General features: G+C 36.2%; 1 protein-coding gene across 13 annotated transcripts in view; it reads right to left on the bottom strand.

Moving 5' to 3' along the window:
- Nucleotides 1–1,487: 1,487 nt before the first annotated feature.
- The window catches only part of LMNTD1 (lamin tail domain containing 1), a 443,253-nt gene continuing 423,200 nt past the window's right edge, over nucleotides 1,488–21,540 (bottom strand). For 12 of the 13 annotated variants that reach the window (XM_053894905.1, XM_053894898.1, XM_053894899.1 and 9 more), the window contains 3 exons: nucleotides 15,642–15,804; nucleotides 6,288–6,343; nucleotides 1,488–2,099 (listed from right to left, as the gene is read on the bottom strand). In XM_053894905.1, the coding sequence (XP_053750880.1) occupies nucleotides 15,715–15,804 (90 nt within the window). In that variant the 3' untranslated portion in view covers nucleotides 1,488–2,099; nucleotides 6,288–6,343; nucleotides 15,642–15,714. The remainder of the gene's footprint in view (nucleotides 2,100–6,287; nucleotides 6,344–15,641; nucleotides 15,805–21,540) is intronic. The other variant, XM_019452260.2, reaches the window with a different exon arrangement.

Raw genomic sequence — 21,540 nt, 5'->3', positions numbered from 1 at the left:
ATGCCCTGTGGTCGTCTCATAACACCAGGACTACACAATTTCTATAGTAACCATGAAAAAAGACAGAACAGCCTACACAATTTAGCCAACACATGATTCAAAGATACTACTTACTAGTTCAAAGTAGCATAAAGTATTATTGGCAGTTTTCTGAAAACGGCAAGTCTATTCCTAAATGTCCAAAGAATGAGGAAATAATGTGATCAGTGTGGCCTGGTGACTAGAAAATATTTATGCTGCATCACTATGCAGGGGTTAATGTGAATCATTTTTATATTAAACCCAAAAATATCTGACAATTTTTTTTTGTTAAGCAATGTATATCTTCTCAGATGCTTTAGACTTGCATATGACTTTTACTTTTCACCTTGGAAAAACTAATCAGTTTTATTAAAGGTTTTTTTTTTTATCATTTTGACTATTTTTAAATGTATAATTCAAGGCATTGGATACACTCACAATATTGTGCAACCATCATCACTATTTCCAGAATGCTTTCATCAACCCAAATATAGATTCCATACCCATTAAATATAACTTCGCATTAACTCTTTCCTCTAGTCTCTTGTAAATTCTATTATACTTTCCACTTCTGTACGTTTGCCTCTTCTAGGTACCTCCGATAAATGGAATCATAGAATATTCACCTTTTTGTGTCTGGCTTATTTCATTTAGCATTAACATTTTTGAGGTTTACTCATGTTGTAGTATATATTAGAATTTCATTTTTTAATGGGTGGATAATATAATATCCATTCATCTGTTGATGGACACTTACGTTGTTTCCACCTTTTGGCTATTGTGAATAATGCTGCTATGAATATTGGTATATGTTTGAGTGCTTTGGCATATGACTTTTTAAAAATAAGATATTTTTAGTCTTGGTGTTTGAATGTAATGAAACAAAGTTCAGTAGTCACCACTGGATGGATTTTGGGGTTATTTTACTTTTCTTTCTTTCTTAATGTTTATTATTTCTGATGGAGAGACAGGGACAGAGTGTGAGCTGGAGACTGGCAGAGAGACAGGGAGACACAAAATCCAAACCAGGCTCTAGGCTCTGAGTTGTCAGCATAGAGCCTGATGTGGGGCTCGAACCCACGAGCAGTGAGATCATGATCTGAGCCGAAGTTGGATGCTTAACTGACTGAGCTACCCAGGTGCCCTACTTTTCTTTATTTTTTTAAACAGATACTGGGAAAAATCCATACTTCTCTCACTCCTCACATTCCAGGACTGTGTATGCCCCACTTTTCTTCACAAGTTATATAAATACACATAAATCAATGTAAGTTAAATTAAATTATGCAGGGTTACATGATATAGATGGGATTTGTTCTCAGAAACTGAAGCAATCATACCTTCTGACTACAAAGAGGGTCAACATTAAAAATGAGTACATTTCATTATTTTTCAAATTCTATACTTGTGGCAGGTATAGAATAAGATTATCAGAGAATAAGGAGTAAGAATGGTCGAATAAAAAAGTAGCTCAATCAGATTATTTAATTGAAACATTCTTGATATTTCATATACATGAGATTTGGGACTTAGTACTGCACCTAAAAGACACTATCTTTGATGAATTTGGGGTAAGTGCAGGCGGGTTTAAAAACACCCAACTAGTTACTCCATAGAAACATCACCTATTACTTCCAGTCATTAGGAAGCTAAATTAATCTGTGCTTTAATGATACAGAACAGATTCCAAGTGTAAAGAATCAGACCACAGATTCAGAATTTCTGAAACATGCTTTTAGAAAATACACCTGCAGAAATGGCAGAAATGATAGACCTAAGAGCTGGGCAGGTTATAAAAGACTGAAATTAGTTATTGGGGAACATTATATGCATAAAGTGAAAACTGGGATGCTTTTGCTTTTGACCAATGTTTTTCTTTACAGCCTAGAAAACAAATGGTTTAACTTGATCACAAACTTTATCTCCTTCTTTAAGAAATGGTTACCGTAAAGTCCTGAGGAATTATCTTTTCTAAAATAAACCATTTTCTTGCTTGCTGCTGGCTTCTTCTCCCTTGTGAAAGGCTGGCTGTGACATGTTGGGTATCCTTGTAGTCTCTAGATTTGAATATTATTGTCCTGATGAAAAATAAAATAAATGGCAATGCATGGTGAAATATAACACAGATGTTAAATATGCTGAAATTGTTATAGAATATAAAGGAGAGATATTTAAAGTCTTTCTTTCAGCTTAATCTTAAATTAAGCCCTGGAAATAGCAGATCTTGAACTTACTCAGGGATGAAGGACAATAATAGGAGGGAGGAAATTATTTTGTGATACCTCAACTTTCACCAAGGTGAAAGGATTCATTTTTTTCTCTTTTCTAACTCAACTCTGTAACGCGTGCTTATTTAGGTTACAGTTTTAATGATGATTTATGATGTAGGGGGCTCTTTGATTCTTAAGCAGCATACCTATTTCATTAGCTGGTCATGGATATTGTTTACTTCTGGCCTTGAATATGAAGATCAAAATTGTTCTGAGGCAATCAGTGTGATGAGCCATTTCTAAATGTTTGTACCCTTCATTTCCTTCTTGATGGTACCTGAATATTATCTAACTATCTTTTTCATTAAATATCTAAGATGTTTCCTGGATTTAAAATATATGAGATAAAACATAAAAATGTAATAAAAAAGGGAAAGTTTCCTTTCTCTGTGTATGGAACTGCTTGAGTCTTCTCTAGGAGTCAGAAGGAGACCTCACACTCTGAGATGTTTATGTTCTATGTCTCCTTTATGAAAGTGGAACTGGAGATGTTTGCATAAGCATCTAGTTTTCTTTAAACTCTGGAATACCTCTGACCCAGTGTGAATATAGATTGCAGGTCTTTTTACTCCCTCCTTACAACCTAACTGTGACACAGTAAGATTAGGCTGGGAAGATAGAGAACAGGGTGTCAAGCAGACTTTGAAGGAAGGAGGTTGTGGGAAACAAATATTCATGACATTTCAACTGAAGAATTTTGGAAACATAACACTTTGAGAAGGTGATAGGAGAAAAATATTAATGAGTAAATGGCAGGAATATACAACTAAGTATAGATTAAAAAGTAAAAACATTTGACACCAGAAAATGTAACCATTAGATTTTTAAGACTTCTTTAGCAAGGTTTCACATTAAGGAGTGTTAAGTATTAGTCCCTTTTTCCGGGCTGTTAAATACGGACTCATTGCTCACAAAAAGTAACCCCAGGAGGAGAAATTGTTATGGATGGTTCTTGTCAGGGTCCCAAAGAAGTTTCTTTGGAGGGCTAGAAGTTCATCTCATGTCCACTTTGGGCCATTCAGAACACTAAGAGATATGTGAACATAGGTTAGTTCACAGAAGGACTCCATCACCAGTACTTTGCTAGGAGTGCCTCCTAGGTATAGGCACTGTTACCACTTATGAATTTAATATCCTGTATTTACAAATTTTGGTGCTTTCTTGTCAGGTCCTAAGCAATTGGATACTCTTGAGGACAGTGCTGGTGATAGGTAACAAATCCTGCTTCTGTTCCTACCCTTTATCCCCTCTCTATTTTCTACCCTAGATTCCTCAGTGTCTCCTGGCAAGTCTGAGAGTTCATATGGCAGGTGGCAGACACAGGGAAATTACCTGGTCATTCCAGAGTTCTCTAACTCTAACTCATGGAAATTTCTGTTTCTGTAACTTCTGTGGCATCACCCACCTACACTGCCCATTAGTCACACAGCAGAACTCCCACACATTCCTTGCAAAGTACTGAGCAAAGAGCATTTGAGAGCTGTGACTCCTAGTACAACTGCATGGTTTTAATCAGTTGTAGCACAAAAATGTGATTAGCAGTCAAAGATCCCTGAGAATGAACTTTGCTTTGCTGTTTGTACCAACAATTAGCAGTCTGTTAAATTAGCAGTTTTGGAACTAAGACCTGAATCTTTTCTGCTGTATGGAGCAGTCTTAAGATTCTCATGGTAGCCAACTCCTATTTTTTTTTCTGTGAGTAAAAATGTCTCTTTCCTATTTCTACTTCTAAATAAGAAGAGGTATTTTTCCTTTCAGATGAGTTGGGAGGGGGTCAATAAGACAAAGACAATCTTAATGCTAGGATTCTAGTCTTAACTCTGTCACTTACTATCTAAGTGACTTTAGGCAAGTCACCGAATCTCTCTGAGCTAAAGTGTTTTCAACCATAAAACGAGATAATATCAGCCTACCTACTTCATAGGCTCAAACAAGATAATGTGAAAACCATGAAATGCTATATGAGCATATGGCATTATAAGTCGCCAAGGAAAGGTCATGAATATCAATGAGAACTGAAAGATGACTTAGTCTCTGAACAATTTTCCGTAAATAGACATTCTGGCCTAAGAGCTGACTACCATATAAAATTTATTCACTGACAGATACAGTAAAATTTTGCTCCCAATAAAGTCTTCAGAAATATTCTGAGGGCACACTGATGGTCAGTCCTAAAGATATCACCAGATGGGGGTGGAGGCTCTGAGAAAACTGTAAGCCACCTGAAACTTTTCAAAACAGGGTGGGAAAAAAAATCAAGCCTACCAAAGAATCTCCTACAGAGGGGAATCAATGAACAAATTTGTGACCATGGTGGTTAAGCAAAATAAGAACTGAAGAAAACCAACAGAGGCCAAAAACCTTTCCCAAAATTATATTATCCAATATCCAATAAGAGGATTCAAAACATTTTCCCCCCAACCAAACCCAAAAACAACAAATCTTTGTTTTTATATATAATAACATGTCCACTTTCCAACTTATATGTGGTATAATTCTTTCCTGGCTACAGAAATGAAAGGTAATTGAATTGTAGAAGTGCTGGTTGGTAATGTCTGTGGTGGATTTTAGATTCTCTCCTTTGCATTTCAACTACACTCTGCTCAGGGTTATATCAACTGGAGGAAATGGGTCCCAGGGAAGGTAGACCTCTGAGGGCAGGAATGATATCAGTGGGGATCAAGGCTGGATTCTCCAGTTCTCTGCAGTTAAAAGACCTTAGATTTAGTTTTGGTTCTGTGGTTGATTATAAGGTGAATTTTGGTAACTTGTCTCTACAGACTTCAGTTGCTCTAAAATGAGGTGTTTTGAAGAAATCTCTACATTCCTGATGTCCTATAATAAGTGTCTGAGAAGAAAGCTTCTCAGAAGAACAGGGAGGTTGGGGCCACCATATTTTTAGGAAGTTGGAAGCTCAAGGGTAATGATGCTACAAAAATAGAGAGTAAAAGTAGACTTGTAAAAGAGTAGGTGACATTCAGAAAAATAGAAGATGATGATGATTAGAGAAAATCTAGAGGGAGACAAGCTGAAATAAATTGGGCCAGCTGAGCAATCTAAGAAAAACTGAAAGGTTGGTACACAGATGTGGGTTGTAGGGGGCACTATGAAAGGCCAGTAGGTTGTGTGAAGTGGTAAAATTAGGCCATTTCTGCCAGTAGGGTCTAGAATACTAACAAGTTAGGGATCAGGTGGCTCCAGCTTTATTCTTAAACCAAGGAATAAACATAAAGCCTACTCATAAAAAAAAGAGCAAGAAAAAAAAAAGAGCAAGAAAACATATAAATAGATCAGTTATGCACTAGAGCAGCAGAGGATGTAAACTAGAGAAGAATATTGACCAAAAGGAATCCTTGACCACAAAAAATCACTTGTCATCAGCTCTTTGGGGAACACTTTAAACACAACCACCAACAAAACAGAAAGCCATTGAGATCTTCCTCAATTACTTAGCTGTTAATATCATGAAAAAGATGAGGCAATGTAGAAAGTGACTGGTTAAATGATACAGGGTCATTTATCAACTGAATAGCAGAGGTCAGAGTTCCTAATCCTCCCTTTCATTGCCATTTAAGAGACATAAAACTATAGAGCATCTGCAATCTCTTAAACCAGAACAATTTCTGTTATGCTATTAATAATCTGTTGCTCATAGGAACCAAAATGTATTGGTATAGTTGCAGAATGTTTTTTGAGTATTTGAAGTGACTCTGGATTCTAATTGTCCTTACTTATCCACCAGTAAGGATAGCATGAGGATATAGGGCAAAAAGTAAAGATGTGAAATTTCCTTGTTTCCCATTCTTAGAAAGTTTATCATACAACAGGGAAGATAAAAACTGATGCATCCAAAAGCAACATAAATATTTAACAGAAAATTAATGACTATAGAATATATGAGAACAATCCATGTTCTGATGGCTTTTTATATTTACAAATTATTTTAGTCTTCTTATTTTTCTGCAGAGAAGGAAAATTTGCAATACTGTTACTTACCTTTAAGTTCGTTGCCTATTGCTTTTGTAACTCAGATGTCTTATTTTTCGTGGTCCCTGCAACCCCCCCCCCCCCAAAAGGAGAGAGATTGAGAATCCAATATTCCAAGCAGTGATTTTTTTCACATTAAAACAAATCCTAGAATAAACTATAAAAAAGAATTTTCTTTCTTTGAAGAAGAAATATAAAGTTTAAGGACATTATTTAATGGTAACTTTAAACAAGGGGTTTGAAAACTACTTGAAGAGTATTGTGTGATTATTAAGCCCAAGTTTTCAGTGAATCATTTTAAAAGGAAACTTATATTTCAAGACATAATTAATCAAAACTTTGAGAGAAGAAATATCCATCTGAAAGATATATTTTTAAAAACTGAGATTGCGGGGTAATTTTACCAGCCTGTAAAATTCCTCAAATTCTCTATTTTCTACACTCACAGCTGCCATAATAATGAAGTAGCTAGTGAAGGGAGGTACAGAAATCAGGCTGCATCAGGAGGCAGGCATGAGATGGTGTGTGGACAGAAGTAAATGATGCTTAGCCTCTCAGTTTAGCTAACTTCACCCCAGTGATGAATGAGGTGACAGATATGGTGGCCTCCTTCACTTCTATATACTTAAGCAGCCATTGAAAGTCACTTTGTTTAATTTCTACACAGAAAATGAGAGTATCAAACTGAAATAGCACTCAATTGAATAATACCAAGTACCACTTAGTTCTAGCCCAGAAATGAGATGTTCTTTTATTCCTGTAAAATAAAAGATAAGAAGGCAAAATAATTTTCAAAGTACAGACAATAATGAGCTCCTCTGGAAAAAAAAAAAAAAACAACCAACTACAGGAAAAGCTACTCAGTTATATCTAACCCTTTCTTTTTCTCTGAAAGCTCAGAAGAATTATCAAGTTAAATTGCCAGTATTTGATTACAAAGAAACAATATCCAGAGGCTGGATGTGAAAGTGTGATCTGAAAGAAAGATGAACAAAAATGCAGGGTGCTTCTGGTTAACACAGTGATTCTCTTAGTCACTAATAGGTTTCTGAATCCAATGAGTCAGCATGCTATTTGGCTCATCACAGTGAAAACTTTCTGAATAGTAAGTTGTGGACCTGGGGCATGAATAGGTTTCTAAGGTATTTTCCATACCAGAGACAGTGGCTCAGATGTAAGAATCTAGCTCATCATTTCTCATCTTCTGGAGCAATTTGTTGGCATGAAACAAACCTCGTGAATATTTTATGTATGTCTTTCCAAACTGAGTGGCCTGAGGATGGAGGTTTTGAATTGCACCCTGAAAACTTGTTCTTCAGCCAACAAAGTACTGATTTTAGAGATAAAAATATTTATAAAAAAATTCCCATCTATAATTTCTTGAAATTTAATGACAGAATTATCAGTAGCAGTGGTGTTTATTTCAATTTCAGTGAGTGATGGCAATTTCTTGATGGTTATTTGAGCCCGAAGCATTCAGCCTTAGTAACTTTATTATTGTTTTTTTAATGTTTATTTATTTCGAGAGAAGGAGAGAGTGAGAGAGAGAGAACACTTGCATGAGCGGGAGAGGGTTGGAAAGAGAGGGAGAGAGAGAATCCCAAGCAGGCTCTGCATTGCCAGCACAGAGCCCAACTCTGGGCTTAAGATCATGACCTGAGCTGAAGTCAGGAGTCAGATGCTTAACTAACTAAGCCACCCAGGTGCCCCCCTAGTAACTTTAATCTTACAATACTCTGACTTCCTGAAATAGTATTTCTTACTTGTGTGAAAAAATGGTTCACTAATTATTTTTTCCATAAATGAGATTATAATATTTCATAACTAAAGGTAAATTACTTTAAAATACTTCTGTCTTATAATGTTGAATTGTTTTTAGATAACAGATCTAGCCATGAAGTTATCCAATCATTTTGTCATTAGAACTAATATCTTAAAATTCTTTGTATGATTATTAAAAAAAAACTTTATTTCACCTTTAAGAAGAGACATATAAATGGTTTTATTTGTCTACTATTTAGAAAAATGTCCTGTAGGAATATGGTGATGTTATAGTATAAATTTTCTGAAAGCAAGCAACAGAAAGAAAAATCATTACCTCTTGAATACATGATGTGATATAATTTCCTTTATAAAAAAGTTCTTGATTTTTTGATGCTGTTATTTTGATAACAAAAATTGGACACAAACCCTTGATAGTTTTCAGTGTTCCTTCAACTAATTATTTTCTACTCAGTCTATGTGTAAGAGGTCCAAGTAATTGGCCTTTGCTATTCTAAAGGATAGTCAGATTTTTTCCCCTACATATCAGTTCATATAATTTCTAATTATATTATTGATTAGTACTATGTATGTGTGTGTATAGATAGATAGATACATAGATAGATAGATATAACGTTAAGTAAAAACCAGAGATGTAACACTCAACATTCCAAATTCTTAATCAATAAATGTAAATAATGTGACACAAGTGTAAACATCAATATAGAGAACAAAGAACTTATATAGAGGATACTTAAAGATAATTTATTTCTAACTTGTATTTTTTCCTTTGTTATTATTATGGATTAGAAATATGTTCTTATAGGGAAGAAATATTTTGATCCCAGCACAGACAAGCCAGACCTTTGAACTGTAATGAGAATTTGCCTACAGTCCAACTAAAGTAAAACTCCATAAATGTGATCTTACGATATATAGAGCTTACAGTGGTGAGATTTTAAATGTTTAATTCTTGCATGTTATCTATGTTCTAGTTTCCTTTATTTTCTAACAGATTGGCTTTTATAGTGTGGTTCTGCCGTCTTCAGAAACAAAGGAACATTGTTGTTATTATTATTATTACTATAATAACATTGTCTGGAAGACAGTTGTAGCTGTAGAGTCTACAATTAAAATGAATCCCACTACAGGGTGCAATATGGATCACAGATGATAGGCAAAGGGTATCAGACAGCATGCAAATAAGGTACATTAAATCGCACACACACCACACTGCCTGCTTAAAACAATGTCTATAGGATACTATCTTCATACTAATTCCTGCCACTTAACTGAGCTACAGAAGAAGACTGACAGTGTGGTCCACATTCTGTGAGGTAATCTCAGCAAAAAGAATGCAAATTCTCTCTAGGCCTAGGAGAAACGGTGGCAACACAATGCAAACACATCCGCTTTGTCAAAGGTTAACCTTCCTAAGTGCACCTCCTTCATGGTGTCCTCATGCCTTGCCTCTGTGTGCTAATAGCTCCAAGGGTATACCACATTCTATCAGAAATGTTTATTTTTTTCAAATTTTTATTGTGAAAAATTTGAAACAAAGAAAACATGAAAGCATAATACAACCAAATATGTATATCTGTCACCCAGCTTCACTAGTTAATATTTTGCCACTTTGCATGATCTCTCTATGCTTATATCACAGAACCATTGAAAAATTAAGATCTTTGTATGAATCTAAGAACAACCAATACAACCACAACAAAAAGAACACAATTAATGACACAAGGGAAGAACAATGACTTGTCAATATCTAATATTAATTCTACATTTAAATGTACTTAATTGTCTTAATATCCTTTTAGCTGTGACTTTTTTCTTTTTTAACAAGTAGCTTTTTAAGTGAAATTAAACGGTAGTGATGTGGTGTAGGCCAACTTAACAGGGGCTTAAACAAAATTATTTCTCTCTCATTTAGCCTGGAGATGTGCTGATCCAGGGCATTTAGTGTGGCTTTTCCATCCTAACATCAAACTCACAGCTTCATCTCTGACCTGAAAGATGGCAGCTGCAGCCCTTGTTATCACAGTACACAGGAGACACAGAGAAGTACAACTCCAAGGGCATAATCCAGATGTTGCATACATGATTTCTGTTCACATTCCATTATGCAGAATATAGACACATGGTCCTATCTAACTGCAGCAGAGGCTGAGACGAATAGGCTTTATTCTTGGTGGCCATGTGTTGAGGTTTCCCTGGACTTGTGCATTGTGTATCTGAAGGAATGATGGTTTAGGGGCAGTAATTAGCCATCTCTGCCAGAGATATTCCTGGACATGACTAAGCTATGATGAATTATATTAAAATCAAATCCCTACATGCTGCAATATAATGATAGGCCTAGACTAATTTCAGGTAAGACTATTTTTCTCCTACCTTAAATAAGCTTTCTTAACACTCATTTTGAGTTCATCAATCTATTTTTTAAGATTTCTTTTCTTTCTTTGTCAAGATATAAGATGTCAGTGCTCATTACTGTAACTAACTCTGCTTACTTCTCCTTTCTAATTTTCCTTTATTGTTGTCATCAAGTTTCTAAAAAAAGTATTTTATCTAAGTATAACATACTTTTATTTAAGTATAATTAACATGCAGAAAAGTTCACAAGTCATAACTGCACAGCATGGTGAAAACAGTGAGAAAACAGTGATACATGTAAACACTATTCAGATCAAGAAGTGGAGCATCGTTTGTATTCTAGAAGCAGTTTGTGTAGCCTCCAAGTACTACTCCTCTCCTCCCAGAGATAATTATTCTGATCTTTAACACCATGGTTTAATTTTGTATGTTTTTGAATTTTATATAAATGGAATCATACAACATGTATTCCTTTTTGTCTGGCATCTTTTGCTCAATATTATGTTTATTAAGTTCACTGATGTTATTTCATTGGCAGTAGTTCATCCACTTTCATTGTTTATGGGGTTGTATTAATAGATCATAATTAATTAATAGATAGTTAATAGATCATAATAATAGATCATAATTAATTAATAGATCATTATATTACTGATGAATAATTGGATTGCTTCTTAGTTTCTGACTGTTACAAACGCAGTTGCTATGGGGTGCCTGGGTGGCTCAGTCAGTTAAGCATCCGACTTCGGCTCAGGTCATGATCTCATGGTTTGTGAGTTCGAGTCCCACGTCAGGCTCTGTGCTGACAGCTCAGAGCCTGGAGCCTGCTTCGGATTCCATGTCTCCCTCTCTCTCTCTCTCTGCCCTCCCCCACTCATGCTCTGTCTCTCTCTGTCTCAAAAACAAATAAGTATTACAATTTTTTTAAAAAAACAAATGCAGTTGCTATGATCGTTATTGTATTTTTTTTGTATACTTATGTATATATTTGTTAGGCATATAAAATTCCTGGGAATGGAATTGTTAGATTATAAAGTAATGGGATATTTGTATATCCAAATATATATTTTTTTGCCTTATTGCACCCAGACTTCTAGTGTAATGTTGAACAGAAACTGCCATAGAGAGAATTCTTGTCTATCTGGATCTCAAAGAGAAAACTTTCATATCTTCCCCATTAGTTATGGCAATTTGCTTTAGGATTCTTATATATAACATTTATCAGATTGAGAAAATTCTTTCTGGTCCTAATTTTCTAAGGTTCTTTCTTCCTGGGTGGCTATTTAATTTTATCAAATGCTTTTTCTATATCTTTGAGATGGCTATATAATTTTCCTCTTTATTCTGTTAAAATGATAAGGTTATGGGGCACCTGGGTAGCTTATCCGTTGGGCGTCCAACTTCAGCTCAGGTCATGATCTTGTGGTTCGTGGGCTCAAGCCCCACATTGGGCTCTGTGCTAACAGCTCAGAGCCTGAGGTCTGCTTCACATTCTGTGTCTCCCTCTCTCTCTGCCCCTTTTCCACTCTCTCTCTGCCCCTTTTCCACTCATCTGTCTCTCTCTCAAAAATAAACATCAAATTTTTTTTTAATCTCTAAAATGTAAGGTGACTTGATTAATTTTCAAAGCTCAAACCAACCCTGCATTTCTGAAATAAACCCACTTTATTTGTGATGTATTATCCCCAAATAATCCATATATCAAAGAAGATATCACATTAGAAATTAGAATATATTTTGACTGAATGATAATGAAACTATGACATATGTCAGACCATAAACATGACATTATTATATAATTCTTTTAGTGTCTATCCTAGATTACAACGTGAATCCTTGATTTACTAAAGACTACTATAAATTATAATTTTTACAACTTACTGGACAAAACATGTAATTTAGAGTACTTTAATTCCATTTACTCCCCTCCCAAATTATGTATTATTGCTGTTGTTATAGATTAAATTGTGTCCCCCCAAAATATATGTTGAAGTCCTAACCCCAGGAACCTGTGTATGTGACCTTATTTGGAAATAGGGTCCTTGCAAATGTAGTTAACTAAGATGAAGTCATACTAGATTAGGGGGGACTGTAACCCAATAACTGGTGCCCTCATAAGAAGAGAGAAATATGGACACAGATACTTAGGAGAGAAGGCCATTAAAAAGCCATCTACAAGCCATCTACAAGCCAAGGACCACCAAGGATTGCCAACTAAGAAGAGGGAAGGAAAGATAATCCTCCAGAGCCTTTATGAACACTGTGATTTCAGACTTCTGGTCTCTAGAATTGTGAGAGAATATATTTCTGTTGTTTTAAGCCTCTAAGTTTGTGGTACTTTGTTACAGTAGCCCTAGAAAACTAATACAGTTGTCATGTATTTAAATTCTATATACATTTTAACCCCTACAAGACAATTTGTATTGTTTTGTATAGTGCATATTCATTTATGTTTATCCATCTTTGACTCTTTCCATTTTTCTTCATTTTGTCCTTCATCTCTGTACATCCTTGCTTTCTTCTTGAAGTATTCTATCAGTATTTCCTGACCTTGGATTTGCTGTCGATGAATTCTCTTAGTTTTGTTTACCTGAAAATGCCTTTATTTTACCTTCACTTTCTGAAGTATACTTTTGCTAGGTATAGAACTCTAGGTTAGTAGTTCTTTTAGTATATAACACGTTGACAATATCATTCCATCATCTTCTAACTTCTGTTATTTGCTTTTCTGAAGTTTTATTATAATATACATTGGTGTTCCCTTTGGATTTGTGCTGCTTGGGATTTATTTTTCATAATTCTGTGACTTGGTGTCTTTCATCAATTTTTGACAATTTTTTTCATTATTTATTTATATATTACTTCTGCCCCAATCTTTCACTTCTTTTCCTGTGGAACTCAAATTACAACTTTATTAGACCTACTTTTTCCTAATCTCTTTTTATAATCTGGTTTGTTTTTCTTTCCTTTCATTTCTTCCCCCAATTCTTTCCTTTCTAGTTTTCGGAATATTTTCTACAACACAACATTTTCAGCATTGCTTCTAAAATTTTCTTTAAAATATATATCTAAATCTATGAGATGCTTGCTTAAAAACTTTCAGGTCTCCATTTCTGTCTGTCCTTCAGAAAACATGTATTAAACAACTATTATGGGTCATGCACTAAGCTTAGTGCAGGGGACAAGAAGGTAAGCAGTGTAAAAGTTATTTCTATCCTTTTAGAGTTTATAGTCCAGCGATAAAGAGAATTTATAGTAGAGTGCTATAAGGGCTTTGTATGATAGGGGAAGTATAGGATGCTAAGAGAATACATATAAGGAACATAAAACTAATTTGGTGGAGGCCAGAAGATGGGCTTTTTGGAGGTAATTACATATAAGTGGAAATGTTGAGAATGGAGAATATTTATCCAGGTGAAGAGAGGAGTGACAGAACTTGTGAAGGCCTAGGGGTAGTTATGGTATGCTGGAGGAACTGAAGGAACTTCAAGCTGGCTGAAGCACAGAGTGCAAGATGAATGTTGAGATAGGCCTGGTCAGGCTACAAGATACTTATGTAATTTCATGAGTTTGAACTTCATCATGAGGATGTTGGGAGAGAAAATGAAAATATTTAAGCAGGAAAAGTGAAGAGGTTATTTAAGATAAATAAACAAGATTCTGTGGTTAATTATAGGTGGGAGTTGAGAAAAAAAGGAATAGAGAAAGATTCTCAGGTCCTGGGGTTCTGAATGGCATTTGCTGAGATAAGAGGAAAAAGTGGATTGACAAACTTTAAGGGAGAGATGATGATGAGATAAATTTTGTAAATGTTGGGAATGAGACACTCATGGGGCATCCAGGAGATTATAGGTAATTGGCCTCATGAATCGAGTTCAGAATAGAGGGCTGGGCTGAAGGTATAAATTTTTCCTACTCCATATCATTTCTGATATAGTTTTCAAAGTTCTTTCAAAAATAGGTCTACCTATATGAGCCACCTGCTTATAAACCATCAGTGTCTCCTCCTAGCTATCTGATACAGTCCAAACTCTTTCACATAATGGTGTGCAAAGACTTTTATAGTCCCCACCAAACTTTCCAGACTAACATCTCAACATATATTTCAGTTGGATGCAATTTCTCACTGTTCTCTAGACACACAGAATTTATTTTTATCTCCATATGCTTTTAAAATATGCTATTTCTTTTATTCAGAATGCTTTGCCCACTTTCTTTTAAACTTGAATAGCTTCTATACCTCTTTCAATGTCATAGTTCAAATACTATCTCCTTTGAGTTGCCTTTTCAATTGCTTTCATGTCACTTTATAAATGTTTCTAAAACAATGTTTTTTGAACAGAGATCCTGTCCCATTTATTGGTAATGAAGTAAATTTAGAGGGTCATGACAGGTACTTAAAAATGAAATAGAATACAGTAGGAAATACAAACAACTCAGAAAATTAAGTACTGCCTTTTGAAACTTTTATGTCAGTTACACATGTACATGTGTATATGTATACTGAGTAATGATGTAAACCATATTTCTTACTGTTGTTTATGGTCAAAAATATTTGTAAGTCACTACCTTACTATGTTTGTTGCTTTACTATTTGTTTTTCTTCCCAGAAAGAGAGTGCCTTATTTTTGTGTCTGTGGTGCTTAGCACTATGATTTATTATACGCACTCAGCCATTTTTGAGTAAATTGTTTATGGTATGGGCTTTACCCAGATGTCAATATTCTCTCCCTCTTTCTTTTGTTCAGTGTCCCTTCAGTTCTTCTATTAAGGTAAAGAAATAGTTTAATTTTGTTGATAACATGTCTTTAATACATATTCTTTGTAGAAGGAATGATGTATTCTAGGTTTGGAAGACATATTAGTAGCAACAGATAAGTTTTTTGAGCTTCCACAGTTCATAGTAGAAAAATTTCAGAATTTCAAGTTAGATTTGAGGTGAACAACAACACAATACAAGCACCACCACCAACACCAACACCCAAGTTCATGTATATTGCTTCAGGGAGAGGTGGAGGAGACAAGGACCACAGAAGGAACTACAGGGGGATTCTGCTTTATAAGTAATACTTATTTATTTTAAAACAGAAAATAGCTGATGCAGATATGACAACATATTAATATTTTCACTTTAAGTAGGAAGAGGACTGTGTTGCAACTTTATATATTTTATAGTATTAAAAAAATTTCAAAGAGGGGAAATTTTCTAGCTCTATCACTTACTTTTTTAGCTGTGAAATGGGAATATTAATGGGACTTATAATGAGATGAAAATTTATTATTTCAGTATCTGTCATCAGATTTCTCTTATGATAGGGTAGGATATCTTGACAGCCTTTTGACAGAAGTTGTGGTGATCTCTGAAGGTATGGGAGGAACTGTGCTTCTAAAAGAGAAGATGAGAGTGATTATGGAAAGAGATTTGAAGTGAAGGGCCAGTGGATGCCCCCACACCCCTTGTAAGACAGGTGAAAGGACTTTTAAGGAGATTCTATTCACAATTTGTGGCTTTTTTTTCCTGGTAGGGGGCTTTGATGAAACCCTCTCTCATAACTCCATAGTTATCAGGAATACTTTCCTCATACAAGTGTGTGTGTGTGTGTGTGTGTGTGTGTATGTATGTGTGTATGTGTGTGTTTTACTTTGTTGTGAACATTCAGTGGGAGAAAATGAGTTTCATATCTTATTTAATCATTTAATAATCTGTTAATCCACTACGTTAACTGGACCTTCTGTGCATCTTGTGATTTCCATCCAGTTTCCATGCAGAACACTCCCCTATGTTTCTGCTAATTCCTATGGGAATAAATTCTCAGCAGACCAAATGATAATTGGCAAACATCCTGCTATTGCTTTAGAAACACTATTATCAAGAATAGAAAAAAGCCAAAGATGGTCATGCTTACTGGAACTCTTCCATAATATACCAGAGAACCTAGTCAATTTAATAACATAAGAAAATAGTATAGGACTTCTGCAGAAGATAGCAGAGTAGGAGTATCCTAAGTTCACCATGTCCCATGGATACACCTAGATAACACTCACATGAGTGCAAATAACCAAGAAAACCACCTGAAGACTGGCAGAACAGACTCTCCACAGCTCAATGTAAAGAAGAGGCCATATCAAAGAGGGTAGGAAGGATGGAGACATGGTTGGGAGCCAAATGGAACCATGGGATTGTCCCAGGGAGGGAGGGATACCACCAGCATAGAGACAGGGAGAGGACCAGACCCCATACCAGGCACCTCAGGCACAGGGAACCCACATGGGGAGCCAAACGTTTGGCTTTGAAAAACACAGGTGCCTAACAATCAGTGGAATTTTAAAAATCAGTGACTCAGCTCTGGGAGAGCTGGGAGGATGGAGTCTCTGCTCTTTTAGGGACAGCACAGCAAACAGCCCTGCTAAGACATAGTATAGAAGCAGCAGTTTGAAAAATGCCTGAAATATAGAAGAAGATTTTATTTACTAATCTCAGAGTATGTGCTAGAGACGTAGGGATCTTTGGGAGACTACTCCAAGAACAAAAGACCTGGTGGGTGCCATTTCCCTCCCCTGTCCCCCAGCCTAGATATACAGACACCTGTGGGAACCAGTGCAGTGCCAACACACTCCACCTAGATTACTAAAAGTATACCTCACTCCTGGGCTCTTCTATGGACCTTCCCCTGCACCCAGCCTCTGGAGGAGTTCTCCAAAGTGGCTAATGGTCCCCTACCACAGCAGAGGTAACCCTACTAATATTGCATGCCAGGTCCCTGTGAGCTTCTGCAGATCTGCCCCCTTCAACCTGGTGAACCTTGGCAGTTTTCCCAGGTGGCTGTAGGGCCCCTCCCACAGCAGACCAGGATGGTCTTTGCAGGCACCACAGTCTACTCCCACATTTTCCTGTAGACTATCTCCTCTAATATACCCTTGGCTGGAGCCCATCCAAACTGGTGCCACAAGCCTGGCAGTGTACAAAGAGCCCCAGCAGGGGCCAGGACCACTGCAAAGTAACTCCTGGGACAGGGGAAGATAATGATAGAAACCAGTCCAACTGAAGCCCACAGTAGTCTGGTAGTCTGGGGGCAAATATCAGGACTGACTACAGGTTCTGACTACCAGCAAAAGCTTCTTAGTGGGCAACACAAAAGAAAGCTTTGCAGTTCAGTGCTACTGAAGTGCTGGCATACAACTGGTCTGACTCAACTCAAGCCCAAGGGTGGCCCCAGACTGGCCCACTAACAATACAGAGACCAAACACTGACCACAAACAGCAGAGAGTCATTGCAAATAACTGGAATGAAGGCAAATGTGAGTCAGCCACAATAGTAGGGCACACACAACCTAGCAGGCACTCCTGAAGTGCCAGGTTCTGGTAACAGGGAACACTGCACTGCAGGTCTTCAAAGGACATCTTCTTCATAAGGCCACTACTTTCAAGAGCAGGAGGCATACCTGATCTTCTTAACATATAGAAACATACACAGAGAGTTAGACAAACTGAGGGGACAGAGGAATAGGTCCCAAATGAAAGAACAGGACAAAATCAGAGCATGGGAGCTAAATAAAACAGAGATAAGTAATATGCCTGCTAGATAATTAAAGTAATGGTCACAAAGATACTCACTAGACTGAAGAAAAGAGTAGAAAACATCAGTAAGACCCTCAACAAAGAAAGAGAAAACAAAAAAGAACCAATCAGAGATGAAAAACTCAATAACCAAAGTTAAAAATTACACTAGATGGAATAAGCAATAGACTAGAGGAAGCTGAAGAATGAATCAGTGACCTAGGAAACAGAGTAATGGAAAGCAATCAAGCTGAACAGGAGAGAAAACTAATAATAAAAAATGAAAATAGACATAGCGAACTCAGTGACACCATCAAAAGTAATATTTGCATTATAGGGATCCAAAAAAAAAGAAAATGAATGCAGAAAATTTGAAAAATAATAGCTGAAAACTTCTTGAATTTGGGGCAAAAAACAAATCCAGATTCAGGAGGAACAGAGAGCCCCCAATAAAATCAAACCAAGAAGGTCCACACCAAGACATATAGTAATTAAAATGACAAAAAGTAGTGAGACAGAGAGAATATTAAAAGCCCAAAAAGAAAAGAAAACAGTTACATACAAGCCCTTAAGGCTAACAGTGGACTTTTCAGCAGAGACCTTGCAGGCTAGAAAGGAGTGGCATGATAGGTTCAAAGTGCTGAATGAAAAAAACCCACAGCCAAGAATATTCTATCCAGGAAGGCTATCATCTTAACATAACAGAAAAATACTTAAAGAGTTTCCCATACAAACAACAGTTAAAGGAATACATGACCACTAAACCAGGCCAACGAGAAATGTTAAAGGGGACGTTTGAGTGGAAAGGAAAGACCGTAAGTAGGAGTAAGAAAAGTAGAAAGCACAAAAGCAGTAAAATTAAGTGTATCTATAAAAATCAGGTAAGATATTAACAAAATAAAAGGATGCAAAATATAATACCATATGCCTAAAATGTGGGAGAAGGAGGAGTAAAGAATGGGTTGAGACTTTAGTGACTGTCACCTTAATATAGACTGCTATATATGCATAAGATGGTATATATAAGCCTAATAGTGATAACAAATCAAAAATCATTCATAGATATGCAAAAAATGAGGAGAAAGGGATCCAAGCATATCACTAAAAAAGCCAGCAGGGGCACCTGGGTGGCTCAGTCAGTTAAGTATCTGATTCTTGTTTTCAGCTCAGATCATGGTCTCATGGTTCATGGGTTCAAGCCCCACAACAGGCTCTGTGCTGAAAGTTTAGGATTCTCTCTCTCCTTCTCTCTCTGCCCCTCCACAACTCATGTGTGCTCTCTCTCTCTCTCAAAATAAATACATAAACTTTAAAAAAAGCCAGCAAACTGTGAAAGAAGAGAGCAAGAGAAGAAAGTAACAGAGAACTACAAAACAACCATAAAACAAGTAACATAATGGCAATAAATACACATACCTATCACTAATTATTTTGAATGTAAATGGACTAAATGTTCCAGTCAAAAGACATAGGGTGATGGAATGGATAAAAAAGCAATACCCATCTATATGCTGCTTATAAGAGACTCATTTCAGACTTAAAGACACATGCAGATTAAAAGTGAAGAGATTGAGGGGCACGTGCGTGGCTCAGTTGGTTAAGCATCCAACTTTGGCTCAGGTCATGATCTCACAGTTCGTGGGTTTGAGCCCCACATCGGTCTTTGTGCTGGTGGTTCAGAGCTGGAAGCCTGCCTCTGATTCTGTGTCTCCCTCTCTCTCTGCCCCTCCCCTGCTTGTGCTCTATCTCTGTCTCTCAAAAATAAACGTTAAAAAATGTTTTTTAAGTGAAGGGATTGAAAAGCATTTATCATGCAAATGGAGGTGAAAAGAAAGCTGGGGTAGCAATACACATCAGACAAAACAGGCTTTAAAACAAACACTACAACAGAAGACAAAGAAAGGCACTATATAATCATAAAGGGAACAATTTAACAAGAACACATAATAATTGTAAATATTTATGCACCCAGCATGAGAGCAGCCAAACACATAAAGCAGCTAATAACATACGCATAAAGAAAGTAATTAATAGTAATATAATAATATTAGGGGACTTTAACATCTTACTTATCTGATAAAGGGTTAGTATCCAAAATATATAAAGAACTTATAAAACTCAACATCCCCAAACCAAATAATCCAGTTAAAAATTGGCAGAAGACATGAATAGACATTTTTCCAAAAGAGACACACAGGTGGCTAGCAGACACATGAAAAGATGCTTAACATTACTCATCATCAGGGAAATACAAATCAAAACTCCAATAAGACTTCACCTCACACCTGTCAGAATGGCTAAAATTAACAACACAGGAAACAAAGCTGTGGTGAGGATGTGGAGAAAGGGGAATCCTCTTTCACTGTTGGTAGGAATGCAAACTGGTACAGTCACTCTGAAGAACAGTATGGAGGTTCCTCACAAAGTTAAAAATAGAACTACCCTATGATCCAGCAATTGTACTATTAAGTATTTACCAAAATATTGATTCGAAGGGACACAAGCACCCCAATGTTTACAGCAGCTTTATCAACAATAGCTAAATTATGGAAAGAGCCCCAGTGTCCATCAACTGATGAATGGATAAAGAAGACGTGCCCCCCCCAACCACACACACAGGAATATTAGCCATAAAAATAATAAAATCTTGCCTTTTGAAACGTGGTGGATGGAGCTACAGTGTATTATGCTAAGTGAAATAGTCTGAGAAAGACAAATACCATATGATTTCATTCTTATGTGGAATTTAAGAAACAAAACAGATGAACATAGGGAAAATAAAGAGATGCAAACTGGAAAACAGACTCAACTTTAGAGAACAAATGAGGGGAAATGGGTGGGGGAATGGGTTAAATGGGTGATGGTTATTAAGGAGGGCACTTGGAATGAGCACTGGGTTTTGTAAGTAAGTGATGAATCACTAAATTCTACACTCAAAACTAATCTTACACTGAATGTGAACTATTTGGAATTTAAATAAAAACTTGAAAAAAATAACTTATACAATTGAATACCAAAGAAACAACCCAACTGAAAAATGTAGAGAGGACATGAATATACATTTCTCCAAAGAAGATATACAGGTAGCCAACAGACACATGAAAAGATACTCAACATCACTAATTATCAGGGAAATGCAAATCAAAACCACAATGAAATATCACCTCACACCTGTCAGAATGGCTAAAATAAAAAAAAGACAAGAAATAACAAGCATTGGTGAGGATGTGGAGAAAAAGGAACCCTTGTGCACTGTTGGAAGGAATGCAAATTGGTGCAGCCACTGTGAAAAATAGTATAGAATTTCCTCAAAAAATTGAAAATAGAATTACCATATGATCACCATAGTGAAAATACTACTGGATATTTACCCAAAGAGAACAAAAACACTAATTCAAAAAGATATGTGCCCTTATGTTTATTGTAGCATTATTTACAGTAGCCAAGATTTAGAAGCAACCCAAGGGTCCATGTATAGGTGAATGAATAAAGAAGAAATGGTATATATATACAATGGAATATGAATCAGCCTTAAAAATGAATAAAATCTGACCATTTGGAGCA

This window comes from Panthera pardus, unplaced genomic scaffold (assembly GCF_024362965.1).
Source record: "Panthera pardus isolate Hobbes unplaced genomic scaffold, ASM2436296v1 HiC_scaffold_6, whole genome shotgun sequence".
Classification (NCBI taxonomy): Eukaryota; Metazoa; Chordata; class Mammalia; order Carnivora; family Felidae; genus Panthera; species Panthera pardus.
This window is presented reverse-complemented; position numbering and strand designations above follow the sequence as displayed.